The sequence below is a fragment of the Macaca mulatta genome, chromosome 9 (assembly GCF_049350105.2).
Source record: "Macaca mulatta isolate MMU2019108-1 chromosome 9, T2T-MMU8v2.0, whole genome shotgun sequence".
NCBI classification, from domain to species: Eukaryota; Metazoa; Chordata; class Mammalia; order Primates; family Cercopithecidae; genus Macaca; species Macaca mulatta.
This window is the reverse complement of record NC_133414.1, coordinates 137,692,636-137,712,742: the sequence shown is the minus strand read 5'-3', so window position 1 is coordinate 137,712,742 and position 20,107 is coordinate 137,692,636. Positions and strand designations below refer to the sequence as shown.

Below are 20,107 nucleotides of genomic sequence, written 5' to 3'. Positions count from 1 at the left end.
TGTCTCTACTAAAAATACAAAAACTTAGCCAGGCGTGGTGACATCCACCTGTAGTTCCAGCTACTCAGCAGGCTAAGGCGTGAGAATTGCTTGAACCCGGGAGGCAGAGGTTGCAGTGAGCTGAGATCGTGCCACTTAACTCCAGCCTGGGCGACAGACAAAGACTGTTTCAAAACAAACAAACAAACAAAACAAACAGACAAACAAACAAAAAACTATGTGACCTTGAATATTTTCCTTCTAATCTTGTAATTCTTCTCCAGGGCCTGGGACGTAAGAAGATCGCTCCAGATAAGAGGCAACATGTTTCAAGAAATTTTAATCTCTGGGCATGTGACTATGTTCCATCTTGTCTTGATGGCTTTTCAAATAACCAAATATCATATGTGCATAAAGAAGCCGTGGTGGTCTCAAGTTTCAGACGCTTTCCACGATGCTATAAAGAGATATGGAACACTTTAACATTTCTTCCTGAGCGAAGATATACAGAGTTTTTGAAAAAGAAGCCCAAGGTAAGGTTCACTATTGACAAAAAGGTTATCTCTTCACTGGAGTCCTAATCCTCCCAGAAGATTTTTGATGAATTTTTAATATTGGTATTTCATCAGACATCCTAAAAGCATACGTTTTCTGATCCAGCACTACTATTTAATTTTTTAAGTGCTTTTATGATTTTTATAAGGTCAAAAAGCATTCAGATCTTTGTGAAATAAATATGTGATGACATACGCATGTGTAAATAAACTTTTCGGATGGCCACATTTACTTTTGGGGAATTTTAAAAAGTACATCCTTATATGGTCACATTTTCATTTTGAAATTTCAAACCATACAGAGGAAACGAAAGTCCTCCTGATTTCACCACATCTCCAATCCTGTACGTCCTCAGAAGTAAGTTAACTACTTGTTTTTAGTCTGCATTTACAAGCATATACATCTGCATTAACACATAAATTTTTAACATTACTATGTTACACAGTGCAAAATATTCTACTTTTTTCTTTTTTTTCTTTTTTTGAGACAGTCTCTGTCTCCCAAGCTGGAGTGCAGTGGCACGATCTCGACTCATTGCAACCTCTACCTCCTGGGTTCAAGTGATTCTCCTGCCTCAGCCTTCCCAGTAGCTGGGATTACAGGTGTGCATCACCACGCTGGACTAATTTTTCTATTTTTAGTAGAGATGAGGTCTCACCTTCTTGGCCAGGCTGGTCTTGAATTCCTGGCCCCAAGTGATCCTTCCACCTTGGCCTCCCAAAGTGCTGGGATTACAGGCATGAGCCACCGCACCTGACCTTCTACAGCTTTCTTTTGATACTTAATAATGTGTCTTGGAATTCTTGCAGTGTTATAAGAATAGACTGATTTTTTAAAAAATCACTATGTGACCAAATACAAATTCCCAAATACAAATTCACTCTGTTTTAAATAATTATCTTAATAGACATTTGAATAATTTCTAGTGTTTTTGCTGTTAGACACAATGGTACATGAACATGCTTGATCAGCCTCTGGATACATGTTTCCCTGAAACTCTGGAGTGGATAGACTCTGAAAAGTTACTTTGTTAATGCTTGGTTGACAGTAACGCACAAAGTGTTGAGAAATAATGCCATTGGTTTTGAAAAAGACTGGACCAGTTGAACTCCTACTAACAGTATCTGTGAATTTCTGTTTTTCCCCTTTCATATTATCATTTAAATATTTAAGGATATTTAAGGGGAAAAAAGGGACCTTGTTATTTTCTTATTTAGCATTTCTCTAATTATTAGTGAAGCTGAGTATCTTTTCCCATGCAGTGGCCTCCTCTATTTCCTTTCTATAGACTGAGCAGCGTCCCCATCATTCCTTACCAAAATTTTCTTGTTTATCTTGGATATTTTTTCTGTACATAAATTTTAGAATAAGCTTGCAAAGTAAACAAACAAACAACAACAAAAATAACATTGCCAATGTGATAGGCATCTCCCCAAATTTAGCTTTTAATTTATGGGAAAACGGACACCTTTATACTGCATCTTCCCCTTTGTTTGAATTTACTTTATATCCTTCAGTAAAGTTTATAATTTTCCTCACATGGGTCTGATGTGTTTCTTTTCCATGTTTATTCCTGTATATTTTGAAATTCTGTGGCTATTTTGAATGTTTTAGTTGCACTTTTAGATTGGTTTTGGCAGATGCATGAGAAAGCTATTGGTTTCTGTATGTGAATCTTCTACTTGGCAACCCGGCTAAACTTCTAATAATAAATAAATAAATCTTCTAATAAAATAAAAAGAAATTTCTAATAATATTTCAGTGGATTCTCTTCTGGATTTTTGTTATTTATTTATTTATTTATTTATTTATTTATTTATTTATTTTTTGAGACGGAGTCTCGCTCTGTCGCCCAGGCTGGAGTGCAGTGGCGCAATCTCGGCTCACTGCAAGCTCCGCCTCCGGGGTTCACGCCATTCTCCTGCCTCAGCCTCTCGAGTAGCTGGGCCTACAGGGGCCCGCCACCACGCCCGGCTGATTTTTTGTATTTTTAGTAGAGACGGGGTTTCCCCATGTTAGCCAGGATGGTCTCGATCTCCTGACCTCAGGTGATCCCCCGCCTCGGCCTCCCAAAGTGCTGGGATTACAGGCGTGAGCCACCGCGCCAGGCCTGGATTTTTCTCAATGGAAAATTATATCATTTGTAAAATAATAACTATTTTAAGTCATTTCCAACATTTATATTTTTCCCATCTTATTGCATTGGATAGGACCTCAGGTACAATTTGAATATTATTACAGAGAGTATATATCTTCATTTTCTTTTTTTTCTTTTTCTTTTCTTTTTAAGAGACAGGATCTAGCTCTGTTGCCCAGGCTGGAGTGCAGTGGTGCCATCATAGCTCACTGCAGCCTCAGACTCTCAGTCTCAAGTGATTCTCCTATGTAATGAGAACTACAGGAGCACGCCACCACACTCAGCTAATTTTTAATTTTTTTTTTTTATATATGGGATCTCACTATGTTACCCAGGCTGGTCTTGAACTCCTGGCCTCAAGTGTTCCTCCTCTGCTGGGATTAGAGGCATGAGCCACCGTGCCCGGTCCTGATTTCTTTATAGATTAAGATGTTAAGCCTTCATGTCAAATATATTTCAAGTATTTTATCTATTTTGTTGTTTTTTGTTCCTCTTTGCTTATAAACTTTATTTCTCAGAGCAGTTTTAGGTTTACAGAAAAATTGGAAAGTTCAGAGTTCCTGTATACCCACTCTCCCCGCTTATCTCCACAGTTTCCTCTACTATTAATATCTTGCTTTGGTGTGGTATACATCATATAAAAGCCCTGCATATTTTAACACAGTAAAATGAATGAAATTTTTATTTAATGGCTTCAGGATTTCATGTCGTGCTTAGGACTTCCTTTGCTTAAAATTATTAAATAATTCTGAGTTTGTGCTATGGTTGTACGTATGGAGGGACATTATAGCAAATAATGTTCTGGTGTTTATTGAGATAATCTTATGTTTTTCTCTATTAATCTGTTAATATAATAAGGTATATCAGTGGATTTTCTAAACTTCAGTCATTCTAGCATTCTTGGGACAAACTCTAGTTGTTATGAGGTATTATGCTTCCGATGCATTCAGAATTCGATATGCAATTATCTTACTTGCAGCCTTTTAGTTTTGAAACTTCTGCAATTATTATTTTAGCTTTCAGTTGAAGGCAGCTTTCTCTCCTTTTCTATCCTCTGACACTGCTTATATAAATTGCAAATACCTATAGAATTTGCCAGGAAAACTCCTGGACCTGAGGCTGTTTTCGGGTGCAAATCTTGGCATGTCTTTTCCCTTTATTTTTATGGAGATTGGTCTGTATGGTACTTCCATTTTTTTTTTCTTTTCTAATTTTGATCATTTTTATTTTTAGAGGAAACCATTTGTTTTACATGGCTTTGTAAAATGTTGGTGTTTTAATACAGTTCTCTTTTCTAAGGCTTTTAAAGTCACATCCTGTCCTTTGACATTTTGAATGTTTACATGCCTTTGCTCCGTTTACCAACTCTACATTTTTGTTGCTGTTGTTTGCTTTTGATCTCATTAATGTATGCTTTCATGTTTACTAATTCCTTTCCTGAGCTTATTTTGATTTTCTTTTTCTAGCTTCTCAAGGTGAAAACATAACTCAATTATTTCCAGTCTTTCCTGTTTTCTTGTAAATGTAGTCAAGGCTACTCCCTCAGAATGCCACTATACATAGACACATCATGGTGCTCTTGTTATTTCTTGTTACTGTTCTTTTTTTTTTTTTTGAGACGGAGTCTCGCTCTGTCGCCCAGGCTGGAGTGCAGTGGCCGGATCTCAGCTCACTGCAAGCTCTGCCTCCCAGGTTTACGCCATTCTCCTGCCTCAGCCTCCCGAGTAGCTTGCAGTTGTTTTCTTTCTTTTTATTCTTTGTTTTGTTTTGTTTTGTTGGTCTTGAGACAGGGTCTTGCTCTGTTGCCCAGGCTGGTGTGCAGTGGCATAATCATGTCTCACTGCACTGCAACCTTGACCTCTGGGGCTCAAGTGATCCTCCTCCCTCAGCCTCCCAAGTAGCTGGAACTACAGGTGCATGCCACCATGCCTGGCTATATTGTATCTTTTGTGGAGACAGAGTTTCACCATGTTGCCCAGATGGTCTCAAACTCCTGAGCTCAAGATCCTCCTATCCAGGCCTCCCCAAATACTGGGATTATCGGTGTGAGCCTCTGCTCCCAGTCTGTTTTCTTTCTTAATTCAATAATTATTAAGAAATGCATTTGATTTTTTTCTTTTGTTGTTATTTTTCATTGTCAATATTTTATTAATTAAATAATTTCTGCATTGTGGTCAGTGATTAAGATTTGTGTGATTTCTGCTTCCTGAAAATTTTAAAATGTTCTTGAGGCTTAACACATAGTCAATTTCTGTCACTGTTTTACATGTATTTGACAAGAATACACAATCTCCCTTTTACGCATTTCTTTTTTAGAAGGAATAATTATAGGGCCATAGAAAGTTGCAAAAAAATATTCTGCAGAAAGGTTCTGCCTATTTTTTACCCAGTTTTCTCCAATGTTAATATCTGGCATAACTCTGGTAAAATAGAATATTCATTTTCTATTGCTGTGCATATTAGTCCATTTTCTGTTGCTTAGAATAGGATATCTGGAAAGATAATTTAAAATTATAAATTACAACTGTAATTTATAAAAGAAACTTATTTATTACAGTTATGGAGGCTGAGAAGTCCAGAGCCAAGGGGCTGCATCTGGTGAGGACCTTCCTGCTGTGAGGACTCCCTGCAGAGTCCCCAGGGTGAACAGGATTTCCCATGGAGAGGGGGCTGGGCATGCCGACGTGCTCTCTCAGGTCTTTCTTTCTCATTATCAAGGCACCAGTCTCCCTTCCATGATAACCTATTAACCATGGATCCATGAATGGATGAATCCATTTGTAAGAACAGACCCCTTATAACCCAATCATCTCTTAAAGGTCCCGCCTCTCAATGCTGTCACATTGGAAATTAAGTGTTAACATGAATTTGGAGGGAAAATATTAAAATTATAGTACTGTGTCACAAGTGACTACAAATTTAGTGGCTTATAACAAAACTACTTAACACACAGCTCTGCAGGTCAGACATCTGGGTGCACGTGGTGATGTCTTCCGCTCAAGGTCTCACAGGCTAAAATCGAGGTGCACTCTCATCAGAGGCCGGGGGTTCTCTTTCATGTCTATGTGGTTGTGGCACAATTCAGTTCCTTGTGATTGGAGGACTGAGATTCCCTGCTTCCTCATTTGCTGTTAGCCAGGGACCTTCTCAACTCCTATGAGTTGCTGCATTCCTTGCTACATGGCCCCCTCCATCTCCAATGCCAGCAATGGAAAACCTCGAGTGGAATCCCTCACACATTTTGCAATCTCTTTCATGAGGAAGAGTTTGGTGCCCTTTTTAAGGGGATCACCTGATTGGGCTTGATCCAACCAGGATAACCTTCATATTTTAAGGTTGAGACCTTAATTCATCTGAAAAATCCCTTTTGCCATATAACATAACATAATCATGGAATTGATACGACATCATATTCACAGGTACTGCCACACTCAAGGGCAGGGGATTATACAAGAGTGAGGTTCATTAAAGGTCATCTTAGAATTCTGTGTGCCACAAATATCATAACCAGGAAATTGATGTTGGTGCAATTCACAGGCCTTATTCAGATTTTCTTCACAGTTTTACGTGTGTGTGTTTTGCTGGCTATAAAATTAGATTATATCTAGCTTCTTAATTAGCTAGTCATGTCTGACATTTATATAACATGCACACTTGGGAATTAGGTAGGGTATTTCACTTTCAGTATTGTCTTTTTATTTTCCATTTTCTTTTAGTTACAGAATTTTTTTTCAGTTATATCTCTGATTATTTTCTCTACTCTATTTTCTTCGAGAATGCTTCTTAGATGGTTACTTAAATACCTGGCTCTATCTTTCTCAGCTCTCAAGTATTCCTTTATATTTTTTGTCTACTTACCCATTTGCACTGGTTTCTGGGAGAATCCCCAAACTTCATCTTCCAGTTTACTAAGTGGCTCTTCAATGATCCATTCTGCTATTTAGCCAATCTATAGAGGTTTTCCTGTAACCAAACAACAGTTTAATTTCCAAAGTCTCTATTTGGTTTTTGTTTGTGGGTGTAATATTTGATTCTGCCTGATAATGATTTTACTTATTTCTGTAGCTTGTTATTTTTCTCCACCCACTTTGCTTCCTTGGGTATTGTTGTGTCTATTTGTCTTTATTGCATGGTGCGAACATTTTGTGACTTGATTTTATGCTCATGTTGGTTTTTTTGGTTTGTTTGTTTGTTTTGTTTTTTTAGGTGAAATCTCGCTCTGTTGCCCAGACTGGAGTGCAGCGGCAAGATCTGGGCTCACTGCAATCTCTGCCTCCTGGGTTCAGGCAATTCTCTAGCCTCAGCCTCCTGAGTATCTGGGATTACAGGTGTGTGCCACCATGCCCAGCTAATTTTTGTATTTTTGTCTTTGTTTTTCTGTTTCTTTTTTTTATTTTTGAGATGGGGTCTCACTCTGTTGCCCAGGCTGGAGTGCAGTGGTGCGATCTCTGCTCACTGCAAGCTCCACCTCTGGGGTTCACGCCACTGTCCTGCCTCAGCCTCCCGAGTAGCTGGGATTACAGGCACCCACCACCACGCCTGGCTGATTTTTTGTATTTTTAGCAGAGACGGGGTTTCACCATGCTCACCAGGCTGGTCTCAAACTCCTGACCTCAAATGATTGGCCCACCTCAGCCTCCCAATGTGCTGGCATTACAGTTGCTTTTTGAGGATCCTTGATAGCTCACCTGTGAGCAGTATATATGTTTTTCTCACACTGTCTGCATGAGGGTCGGGGAGAGGCAGAAAAGACTGCCCCAGATGTGGCCACTAGCTCCTCTTCTGGGGAGGGGCTCCCAGTCTGTTTACTGCCACCTTTCTGGGACACTGCCCTGCCCTCCTGACCCAAGTGATAACTGTCAATTCATCTACTTTGTCACTGACACAGATCTAGTTCATCACTTTGCACAGAGAATGTGCTGAGGACTGCCCTGGCAGAGAACCTCTGTGAATAGCCCTGTCAAATGCCCTGGACCATGCCTCTTCTCAAATTCACTGCCTCCATGCCAGCACCCCTGGAACAGAGAACATTTGTAGCCGAACTGACCTGTGCCCAATTTGATCCTGTCTATCTTCCATTACTTAGAAAACTGGGATCACTTGTCATAGATAGAAGCCAATCTAAAAGTAAATAAAATGGAAAAACCAACCAACCAACCCACCAAACAACCAAACCAACCAACCCACCCACCAACCAAACCAACCAACCAGGACGATTAAATTCCAGCTGGACTTTGTTGCCTCCTAAAGACCTCTTGCCTGAGGCCTGGTCTTGGTTTGTTGAAATAGGGAATTAGTAAGTATTAGACAGGTGTTGGACATATGTTCACCAAACCCAAGATTTTCTCCTTAGCCTAAACAGAAGGTTTGAAATAGAATAGAAAAAAAAGAAAAGAAAAGAAAAGAAAAGACCTTTCTTAACATGTAAGTCAATATTATTTAATGTTGCACCTGGCAGCTACCTAAACTCCCTCCCATACTTTAGGAAATACAGGCTAAGGGATTTTGTGGTCACTAAAATTAAATCTTAAAAAATGTCACAAATAAAGAGAATATCAAAAGACATTTCACGTATATTAAATCAGCAAGCATCGTAGTTTCCATTTTTCATTCCTTTTTCTGAGGGAATCTTGGTAGCTTCTCTCCTGTCCTCTGTTTCAAAGAGACCCTGTTTTTGTTGTGGTTTAACAGAATGCCATTTAACAGGCAGGTTTGTGACATCAGAGGCCTGCAATGTGCATAACTCTCAAGCTTATATCTGACGCGCAGGGTTACGTGACTTTATCTCTGTCTGTGGTAAGTTCTCTGCAAGGCCCTGTCTTTGCCTTCGATATGTAGGAGCTTTGTTCTCCACCAGGTGCATTTTCTTTTCTTCTCCCAGGGAGTCCTCACAAAATCCTTGCTTGTGGAGCCTTCTGCCTCTTCTCTCCTTTCTCTGCCTAAACACCAACAGTCCCTAACAGGAGTGACACAAAATTCAATTTATGGGAAGTGAAATTCAAAAAATTACCCAAAAGACATACAGAACCAAATCTGCAATTATGTGGAGGGACACAGAGATTGATGAGTGGGAAAGGTATATTTACCACCTATGGAAACACAAATTAGATAACCTCTCCTTAAAACCAGTCTTTCTTAGCAGCTTTCTACAAAAGAAATAACACTGTCCAACCATCTCACAATTCTCAATCCAGTGAGTCAAAAACAAAAGGATACTGCACAGGAATGGGGGGGTAGGTCCTGGGAACTCTAGCGTAGATGCCCCCAATACAACAGCCCACTTTACAAAACTAAAAGTCTTTGATAAATTGGCACAATGTCAGTGACTTGCTGTTGTTGGTTCCTTGTTTTAACGTGTTGTTCTGAACAGAGGAATAAACAGCCAGTTAAAGAAACCCCAACTTACTAATCAAATACATGAAGGTGTTTATAGATTTCTTCTGTTTTAATGCATTAGAGTTGGACTTGTGCCATCTGAGAGATGACTTAGACATTAAAATGACACCCGGGGGTAATAACGTTTCATAGCGAGGCTGTCTAGTACCCATTCTAGACCCATACTAGGAATCTTCAGTCACTGTTCGTGCATGTAGCAGGCATCTGCATATTGAGTATCTAATTTATATTTGCAAAAATCAGATGTAAAGGCCCTCAGACATGATGGTTAGAAGGGCAAAGTGATCATTTCCTATATGAAACCAACTTTTAAATGCTGCCTATTTTTAGAGAAGTGCATTCTCATTTGGTCTGCTTTAGCATTTAGGACCATGACTTAAAAGTTGCCTTGTGCCTTCTTTTTGTTAGAGTATCTTGTGGCTGCCTTTGGCCAAAGCCATTTCTGTTTGGGTGGCCAGGCACGGGAATCAGGTGTTGTGACATTTCTCCTGCCCTGGCTAATTCTACAGCCTTTCTAGGAACAATTTCTACGTTGCATTTTAGTGGCCAATTGCAACTTCAATCAAAGTTCGGGACCTATCACAGCTGGCCTACAGTTCAGGAGAAAAGGACATTTCATCCCAATTAATTTTTTTTTTTTCACCTACAGAAAAATTGGTCCCATATTGAAGATTCCCGGGGGAGGGGGGAGAGATGGGTGTGGGGGAGGAAGGGTTGAAATGATGAGCTAACTATAGGCTTCCCATATGTTCTGTTGAGTACAGGGAAGAATCCATGCTGTTATGGTAACACCCTAAGAACCACAAAACAAGCAAGAAGAATCAATTTTCTCCTTGGGGCTCTTTGCTGCCACCCACAGTCTTTGGTCCTAGCATGGCACTGGGACCCAGTGTTTTGGAAAGATCCCCTTCAGCTCAGCTCTGCCTTGGCAGTAGCCCTGTCTTCTAGTCCTGCCTTTCTCTGGGTTTAACAAACCTGGCTGTTCCCAAACACACAGGGCAGTCATTGCGCTAATCCTGGTGCCATGTTGAGGATGGGAAAATGCTAAGTGTGAAGTGCTGTATATTGCCTTTATAAGTACCCATCAAAACAAACCAAAACATCTCATTTAACACACGGTATTTAAGTAAACATGTTACGGCTATACCAAAATAATCCCCCCAAATATTAAACAACAAATCAACCCCCTGTCAGAGCCTGACTCACTGAATAAATGGAATGAATAAAATTGTAACTCACGCGCTTGACTACGGCTCTATGAAATTGTTGAATCTGTTAGGTGTAGCGTGTGATTTCCGCACAGAGTAACCGAAATAACCTCAAATGCTTTATTCTCTCTCCCAATCGAAATTAAACAGATCTGTAAGTTCCCAAATTGGGTAATACAGGCACAAGAACACAAATCCTATTTTCTTCCCTTCTTCCTCTCCTCCTGCCAAATAGGAGCTAGCATCAGAATATTCAGTCCAAGAACAATGATTTCTACTCCACTTGGGCACTGATCTGGCTGCAGCATCTGCAGGGGACAGTCCCAGTTCCGAACGGAAAGAACAACTTTGCTCCTTATCCACGTTCCATATAGCTACTGACAGGATAATAAGTGACCATAGCGGAATACTACGCCTCCTCTGCTGAGAACACATGGTTGTAATTCCTTTGGCCTGAAGGAGAATCACTGAAGCCATTTTAAACATTCTTTTGTTGTTTATAGCCTCTGTCTAAGATTCCATGACCGGTATCAGCTATGAGTGGCATATCCAATCCCTCTCCAACATCTGCCGTTATGGTTCCCAAAGAGGATTGAGAAGTCTCAACATAATCCCACAGGAGAAATCTTATTGTTCCTCCAAAGAATATTTTGTATTGAAAGCACTGCCTCATATTCATGACATTCTAGATGTTTAGAGAAAGGATTTGACTCTGCTGGATATCTTCAATCAACCAGGAGAGTCTGGGTTAAAGCAATCATGTTTGCCAACTGAATCTGGGCTGTTTTACAGCTCACTCCTCAATATGGCCACAGTCCCTCCCACCCTCAGCCTCATGACACACCCCTCCACTCTCTATTGCCCCATTCCCTTTGGGACAGGTGATGTAGCCACAGTATCATGTGTATTGGTATGAACACGATGTAAGGCATGCCCAAAGACCTTACGTATTTACTCATCATTTGGTGACAATTTTTTTATCACAGCCCTACCTCTGTGTTAAGTACCGTGCTGGCTTCTAGGGAAACGCATGAGTGGTAATAGACCCCAGTGCTGCCCGTGGTGCATCCAGCATAGACCGTCAGGCAGTGAGATGCAGCAGGCCCCTTGCAATAGCCGAGATTTGGAGCTAGGGATGCTGTGTAAATGTGGATCAGGCAATGAGACTTTGAAAGGTCATCATTATAATTTTATTAAGCTGTGACGAAAGGGAGAAGATCAATGTAGAAATGTGTTTAGTATTGCATACATATGATCTTACGGAACAATTATGAATTTGTGTTTCTTGTGTACATTAAAATTTGGATATATGTGTAAGAACAAAAGCTGAATCTAATTTTTTATCTGACAGATAAGGAATTGATTTGAATTCTTTCTCTGCTAATTAAAGGAAAATTAGAAAACGAGCTATTTACTAAAGCACTAAACACATTTTGATTACTTATGGATAAAGGCAGTTGTTTTGGCTTCACTTATTTATTTACTGAAAGCCTAATGATAGATAAAACGAAGAATTAATAGTGTAATAGAGAGGGATGATGGGTTTATTCAGCAGACGGAAGGAGGGTGATGCATTTCCACCTTAGAGTGGAGAACATGAAGTCTCAGTGATGCTGATGGGTGACGTTAGGCTTCATGCAGCCCCTGCTGGAGTGCACTGACCTGCACACGGACACGGCAGAGGGATCAGGTTGGGGTAGCAGGTGAGTGTGGCTGCAGACCAGCTGAGTTCGAGGTGCCAGGGGAGGCAGAGGGAAATCTCTAGCTGACAGCTGGGCACGGTGGCTTAGCTCAGGACTAGACTTGTAGAGAGGAGATACGGAGATAGCTTGATGGAGAAATAGAGTCAGCAAAATTTGTTTGTTTGTTTGTTTGTTTACAACAACATAAGTTTATTATCTGAGAATTCTGGGGTCAGAAGTCCACAGTGGGTCTCACTGGATAAAAACCAAGGTGTAGGGCTGGTTTTCCTTCTGGGGGTTCAGGGGGAATCTGTTTCTTTTCCCTCTCCAGCTTCAGCGTTGAACTGAGACTTTCTCTCACTCCCATCTCTCTGCTTCTGTCTTCTGAATCCCTCTCTCTTCTCTCTTTCTCTCTCTTTCTGTTTTAGGATTTTTTTTTTTTTTTAACATAGGAATGAGGGGTGTTTACAGACCAAGGCAAAGAAGGGAATGGGAATGCCCAGGCTGAGGCTGCCTGAGGATGGGGGAGGAGAGAAGGGGAGCAGGGGCAGCATGGGGAGGGGCCTGCACCTGGAAGGGAGACCCACTTCTGGCAGTGGGGGATGAGGGTGGGGGAAGGGGGTGTCACATGACTCAAGTGGATGGGAAGAGATGAAAGAAACTTGAGAGTGGGGAGGGAGGCAGTTGGGGATTTCTCTGGAGTGTCTGAGGGAGGCGGAGAGAGGTCTTCAGCTGAGAATGAGGCACCTGAGATGAAACCTGGAGGAAGATGGGCAGCCTGTGGCATCGTCATTTCAAGAGAACGCCATAACCGAGAGGAAGCTGGACGGAGCCCGGCAGCAGGGTGGGGGTCTGGATTTGTAGAGGTTTGTGGTCCAGCTGTGGGATTTTTCCAAGAGAACTCAGCAGCTCAGGAGTAGGGGCAGGAGAAAATGAACACTGAAGTGGAAATCGTTCTTGTGGGGAAAAGCAAGGAGACTGTGCCATGAGATGGATGGGAGCAAGGTTCTTGAGGCCACTGCCTGTCAAGTCTCCTGGGGAGCCCACCACAGGGGTCCCACTGGACCAGCTGAGTCAGGTTCCTGGGGGTGGGGCCAGCCTCAGCATTTTTGAAAAGCTCTCTAAGTGATTCTAGGGTCAGCCAGGGCTGACAACTGCTGGGAGGAGTGGGGGAAATGTATACCTAAAAGACGTGAAATCAGGATCTCAAAGGGATGTCTGCACTCCCATGTTCACCGCAGCACTGTTTGCAATGGCTCACATGTGAAACTGACCTGGACATCCAGTCAACAGGTGAACGGATAAAGAAAATGTGGTACATACATACGGTGGAATCTCATCTAGTCTTAAAAAGGATGGAAACCCTGCAGTCTGCGACATGAACAGACTTTGAAGATCTTATGTTAAGTGAAATGTCAGACACATAAGAACACACACTGCATAATTATACTTTTTTTTTTTTTGAGACAGGGTCTCACCCTGTCATTCAGGCTGGAGTGCAGTGGCGATATCATGGCTCATTGCAGCCTCGACTTCTCAGTCTCGGGTGATCCTCCCACCTCAGCCACCCAGGTAGTTGAGACCACAGGTGTCTACCACCACGCCAGACGAATTTTTATTTTTTAATTTTTTTGTAGAGACAGGGTCTTGCAATGTTGCCTCGACTGGTCTCAAACTCCTGGGCTCAAGCGATTTGCCCGCCTCTGCCTCCCAAAATGCTGGGATTACCAGCATGAGCCACTGCACCTGGCCTATAATTCCACTTATCTGAGATGTTTAAAATAGTCAAATTCATAAAATCAAAGACTGGAATGGAGGTGACCTGGGGCCTGGGGGAGGGGAAAATGGGGAGTTATCCATCAATGGGTATAAGGGTTCATTTAAGTACGACAAATAAGCTCTAGAAATCTCCTCTACCGCATTGCACCCCCAGTCAACAGTAACGTATTATACACTTAACATTGAAGAGGACACATCTCACGCTGAGTGTTCTTAGCTCACCCACACACAAGTACACCGGCAGGGAACTGAGGGTGAGAGAGACGTGACCACAGAAAGTGAGAACTGGCCTGAGTGGGGATGGGGGCGGGGGCTGAGCTGGTTGGGGGACTGGCCTGAGTGGGGAGGGGGGCGGGGCTGAGCTGGTTGGGGGACTGGCCTGAGTGGGGAGGGGGCGGGGCTGAGCTGGTTGGGGGACTGGCCTGAGTGGGGAGGGGGGCGGGGCTGAGCTGGTTGGGGGACTGGCCTGAGTGGGGATGGGGGCGGGGCTGAGCGGGTTGGGGGACTGCCACTGATACAATGGTGGGTCACAATGTGTGGGGTAGACTTACAGAACTGGAACATGGGTTTAGAAAGTTCATATTTGTGAACTCATTTGGAACTTTTACGAAGGTATCAAAATTGAATCTCATTTGGTTATTCATTTAGTGAGTCATCCATATAAAATAATTCAGCAAACACAGTGTGTAAACATTTGAAGGCCACGTGTGGTGACTCATTCATGCCTGTAATCCCAGCACTTTGGGAGGCCGAGACAGGGGTATCACTTGGGTCCAGGAGTTCTAGACCAGCCTGGGCAACATGGCGAGATCTCATCTCTATAATAAATTTTAAAAATTAGCCAGGCGTGGTAGTGTGCACCTGTAGTCCCAGCTACTCAGGAGGCGGAGGTGGGAGGACGGCTTGAGCCCAGGAAGTTGACACTGCAGTGAGCCGTGATTATGCCACTGCACTCCAGGCTGGGTGGCAGAGCTTGACCTTGTCTCAAAAAACAAAAAAATGAAGTGTCCTAGGAATTCAGGCTGCCCAATCACCAAGCAGACAGGTTGAAAGAGCCCTGGATGGCTGGGTTCCAGTCTGGGCTGGAAGTGGAACCCACCATCCCAGTTCATTTAAACCATTAACTGGGCACTGGCTGGAGTGAGTGGAGAACAGGAGAAACTGTGAGAAAGCAGGCAGAGCCCCAAGGACGTGAATGGACACAGTGATGTTGCTGAGTTCTCAGGCCAAGAGGATGGCAGTGCTGGGGGACAAGAGAAAGCTGGTGCACTTCCCCCATCCACTGTACCTTCGTACCCCAGCACGCGATGCCCTGCCTGGTATGCAGAGCACTGTTGCAGGGGAACTAGCAAACAGCATTCTGAAATGCCTTTGCCATGGACAGTTGTCAAGGCTGGTCTTGGCCTACTGATTGAGAGGAGAGCTTTGGTGCCCAGCTCAGTTACTTGATATCTTCGTGACCTTGGGCAAGCTACTTCTAAGTCTTAGTTTTCATATCCTTCTATTGGGGCTAATGATAGGACCTACCTTGTACAATTAAGGATTGCATGAGAAAATGAATGCACAGCGTTTTTCAAAGTGCTAGATGCAGGGTAAGAGTCTGGCTACCTAGAAGATTCCAATGGCTAGTCAGTGAGGCCTGCAGGATGACCTTTCTGGATCCCTTCTAAATGCAAGGAGCAACGTGGTGGTGCCCGCTTCTTGGCAAGACTCTTGGCTGTTAAATCTTTACAAAATCAAGTTCCTAGTTACACTTCTCATGCACTATCGGTAGATTCTGCTAGTTCCCAGGAAACCAAGGAATGTTAGGTTAGCAGTGGGTCTGGTGTGGCCTTAATCCCTTTCCCTGCCTTGCTTAAGGGAAGACCTTGTCATTCCATCCTGGCCCCAGCTGGAGGAAATGTTACCTTCTTCTCTGAACTCCCTCACAGCCCCGAGCACAGCCCACTTGTGTGTTAGGCGTCTTTGTACAGCTTCATCTTCCTCCCAAACTCCATGCCTTGGGGACAGGGGCTCACCATCCATCGTTTCACCTTTAGCTTGCCACAGTACTTCATTCTCTCTACCCTCAATGATGACATATTGCACTAATGGACTGGTGGATGTTTTCAACACAGCCAAACACTAAGCCATTGTTTGCAGATCTGGGCATTTTTTAACCTTCTGATTTTTAACAAAATGGGCGCTATCCATTCTAGCAGGCAGCAACTATCATTTTGTTCTACAAAGTTGCAGCACGCAAGCAAAGATGTGTCTGCAGAAATGATAACATTTTACCAAGGCAGAAAAGAACGCTTCCGTTTTTCTTCTGAGAAGATAGAGTCCCCTTTGTTATTTATTTAATAGCTGTGATCACAGGGAGAGAAGATAAGAAGTTTGCTCTGGACTAAGCAGATGAAGAGATGCATTTCACAAGGAAAAGTGCCCAAAGCAAAAACTGCTCCCCCGTCAGTACTTAAAAACTGCTCCCCCGTCAGTACTCGGATCAAGACTAACAACCCCAGTGGGCTCGCAGAGGAACTTGTCATAACAACATACCGTCTCCAGAATGACGTCAAATGTGTGGAGGTAAATGAGGTCAGATCACCTCCCCTCCTTGGCATCAAAGAGAGATGTTGCAGAGTTGGGACCTGGCTTCTGCTGGCTCTGCAGAAGGAATCACACTCTCTATATTTTAAGTCCCCAATCACTCAAGCGCTATGCAAGATTAATAAGGTTCAGACAACAGGATTTTTAAAAAATATCGTGTACGTAACAAGCATCCTTTATCCTCTTCCTTAAATGAATATACAAAGGTCAGCTCATTGTTTTTAAACATTTGGGCAAAAGCAAAACAAAGCCAGAAACAACCTCCCCGCTCCAAAAAAAATGTAAGTTTTTTTTTTTTAAGTCCAAGAAAGTAAAGGTATCCAATGCTGAGGAGTAGACTTGAACCCTAGAGGCAGCGGGGTGGGTACTAAGGGTCCCATAAAGAGCTCCCTGCCTCCCGCTTAATGCCTAATTACTCATCGGCATGCCTTTGTTCGCCAGGCGTCTGCTTTTACAATGCAGTCAAACAACGTAGAACTGTGTCCATTTATGGGAAAGTCAAAGACCAATAAATAAAAAGTTTAATTTCCTGATTCCCTGAAGTCGATGGGGCTTAGAAAGTACTCACCAATCCTTCCAACAATGGTCTTTTCCAAACATCATGTGAGCAGCACCTCGTATCAAATTTCATTGCTCATAAAAAAGAATCAGATAATGTTCAGTGGGAAAAAAGCAGGATACAAGGTACATGGTGTTTACAAGTAAAAAGCCAGCTGCTTATGGGGAGGGACTGGAAGTGAACCATCGCTATCAGAGCCTTTGTGTTGGGGGCAGGATTTGGGGAGGTCGCTTTCCTTCTGTTTTCTACATTTTCTCCTGCTATATTGGTTTTACCGCAGAATGTTTTTAAAAAATCGATTGGTAAAACAATTAGCTAATTATTTAGCAGATGTCATTACTTAGAACGAAGAGCATTACAGGAGGCAGCCAGTGTCAAGCAAATCAGCTGTAGCCCAATACATGCAACCAAATATCACCAGACTGGGTTTCTTGGCTTTCATCTGGAGAGATGTTGCCTCCTACGGATTTCCAAAGTTGCCACCATTAACAAAAAATCATCTCTCATCAGTCCTTTCCACCTATTGAATTATTTCAGGTAATTAACAGCCTTTAGGGAATTTTCCCTCTAGAGAGACAGAATGGAAAGATAAGGCAATGAAGTATGCATATAACTCTTTTTTTTTTTTTTTTTTGAGATAGGGTCTCATTCTGTCACCCAGATTGGAGTGCAGTGGCACAGTCTTGGCCCACCACAACCTCTACTCCCAGGCTGAAGCGATTCTCCTGCCTCCGCCTCCGGAGTAGCTGGGATTACAGGTGCACAACACTGCTGCCCAGCTAATTTTTGTATTTTCAGTAGAGACGGGGTTTCATGTGTTGGCCAGGCTGGTCTTGAATTCCTGACCTCAAATGATCCACCTGTCTTGTCCTCCCAAAGTGCTGGGATTACAGGGTTGAGCCACTACACCTGGCCATAATTACTTCTGATGTTTGGTAATAAAATCGCTCAAGAGACATGAGCTGGTTTATTCACCTGGCTGTCCACTGGGAGGGGATCCTACACAAAAGTGGACGGAACCATTTCTGTCCCACCCCAGCCCATACTGCCAGGTGGAACAGGGACTGTAGCTGAGCAGCTCGTGCCGCTGGTGACAGATACACCAGCTGGGCTCGTTCTCCTACTCTGTCTTCTTTCCCATCACTTTTACTGGCTTCTCTTCTAAGCATTCCTCAAAAGGTGGTCCTCAGAGTTACGCTCTTGGCCCTCTTCCCTCCCTACGCTTCCTCTTCCTGAATGCATTTTGTGGGCCAGTCCCTTATGTAGACAGCTGTTTATCCAGCTAAGTCTACTGAACCTTCCAAGGTGCCAGGCCCTGTACTAGGCACAGGAGATGTGGGACAAAGAAGGAGAGTCTCTTCCCTTAGGACTGTGCATCTCAGTGGATAAAAGACACACAGACAAGCCGAGAGGATTTCACCAGATAAATATCCCGAGGCATACCCAGGGTTGTTTTCTGCTGGACTTGCTCCCCAGATATCTCATGAGCACATCAACTCAGCCAGTCCAAATGTGAGCGCCAGCTCTCCCCTAGACCACTCTTCTCCTCCTCAGAGTCCACATTCTGTCTGGTTAAAGACCCTGCCCTCTACGTAGTCACCAAAGCCCCAAGCCTGGGAGTCCTCACAGATGCCCCTTGCCTACACCCTGCCATTCAGCCTGAGGACAGTCTCTTTCGTCATTTCCTTCTTTCCACGCCCACACACACTGCCCCAGATCCCCCTCACTTCCAGCTTTCTGCTGCCATCTTCTGTCCTATCCTCTGGCTCCTCCACATGCCACCACGCTGAGGGCTTCTCCTAAAACACCTGACTGCATGGTGTTCCTGCTTAAAAGACCATGCCAGGCTCCCTACCAGTGGATCAAGTGCATCCTCCCAGCATGACCCCTAACCACTCTGTACCAGCCTCCACAAGCAGCCTCACTTGCTTCCAAACACTCCCTTTCTGTGTCACCAACCAGGGCACCGGGCACCTGCCACTTCCCACACATAGAGCACTCACTGACATCGCTGGACCTTGGCCATGCTGTTCTCTGTACCTAGAATGCTTCTCCCACTACCCCACCAGAAGGGAGGTCCTAATCCTATTCACCTGTTATTCAAGACCCAGGTGCAATCCCTCTTCTCTGGATCCTCACACATCCCAGTGCTGTCCTGGTCACTCCGTTGTATTAAATTCCTCCAAACCCAAGGAGAATGAATTGTGTCCTCCTCTGGCTCCTATGGTTGATCATTCCTGCCTCTAAGAGAGCATACCCCAAAAATATGCTTTTCTCTCATTCCAGCGATGACACAGAATGTTCAAGATCAGGACAGAGCTCTCCTCTGTCATACAGCCGAGGCACACCCCGAGGGCATGGGGCTACACGGTGGGCTCCTGAAATAGCTCATGAGTAGTGATCAAAATGTTAGCAGTGGTGTTCCTAAATACCAGCTATTTTTTAGGAGTCAAAATACTCATTTAAAAAAACCTGAATGAAGGCTTGAGATGTACTCAGATAATTACAGGCAGCAGTCAATGTTCTGATCCAATGCAGTTGTAGTCATTGGAGAAAGCACTCTGACCATACCTTTCCTGCCTAATAAAATCCTTTCAGTTTGCCTGATTTGTTGCTTCAGTGTCTGTTTCCAGGGTTACTGGCGAGATTGAAGATGTTTCAAAACTGTTTATTAGTCATTCGTATTTCTCCCAGAAGTCCTTGATGGGACTTTTTTAAAAAGCAGGCAGAAGTGGGGATGGGGAAGGAACTCTGAGACAGGAGCAGAGGGAGAAGTGCCATTCCTGCCCTTCCCTGGAGCCTGACCCTCCCATCCATCTGTGCCACAGCCCCGCCTCTGGCCTCCCTTTTTAACTCCAGAGCTACCTCCTGGAAGACTGGGTCTCTTCCCTGGGGTGATTTCCTCTATTAGGACTTCTCCCCTTGATCGTCTTCCCGGAAACATTCCAGTGGAAGTGGGAAGGGAGGGGACGTCGACCCTCCACACTGGTCCACAGTTGGATGGAGAGTTCATTAGGACCGGGTGCCATCCCCATAACAGACACTAGTTTCCCACTGGCATGTGTGGCAGTCAGCCTTCCAGATGCCCGAATGACCCACACTTCCCCGTATTCTTGTCCTTAGGCAGTCCCCTCCCATACTAAATGACAACTGGCCCTTTGTGTCCAGTAGAATATGGCAGAAGTGACCATGTCTAATTCCTGAGGCTGGTCATAAAAACGAA

General features: G+C 43.5%; 1 protein-coding gene across 2 annotated transcripts in view; it reads left to right on the top strand.

Annotated features, from left to right (window-relative positions):
• Positions 1–20,107, top strand: part of TEX36 (testis expressed 36) — an 88,779-nt gene that overhangs the window by 22,744 nt on the left and 45,928 nt on the right. The window contains 1 exon segment of one of the 2 annotated variants that reach the window (NM_001190891.2): positions 264–560. The exons of the other annotated variant lie outside the window; for it this stretch is intronic. Within the exon segment in view, the coding sequence (NP_001177820.1) occupies positions 264–560 (297 nt within the window). 2 annotated transcript variants of the gene reach the window in all.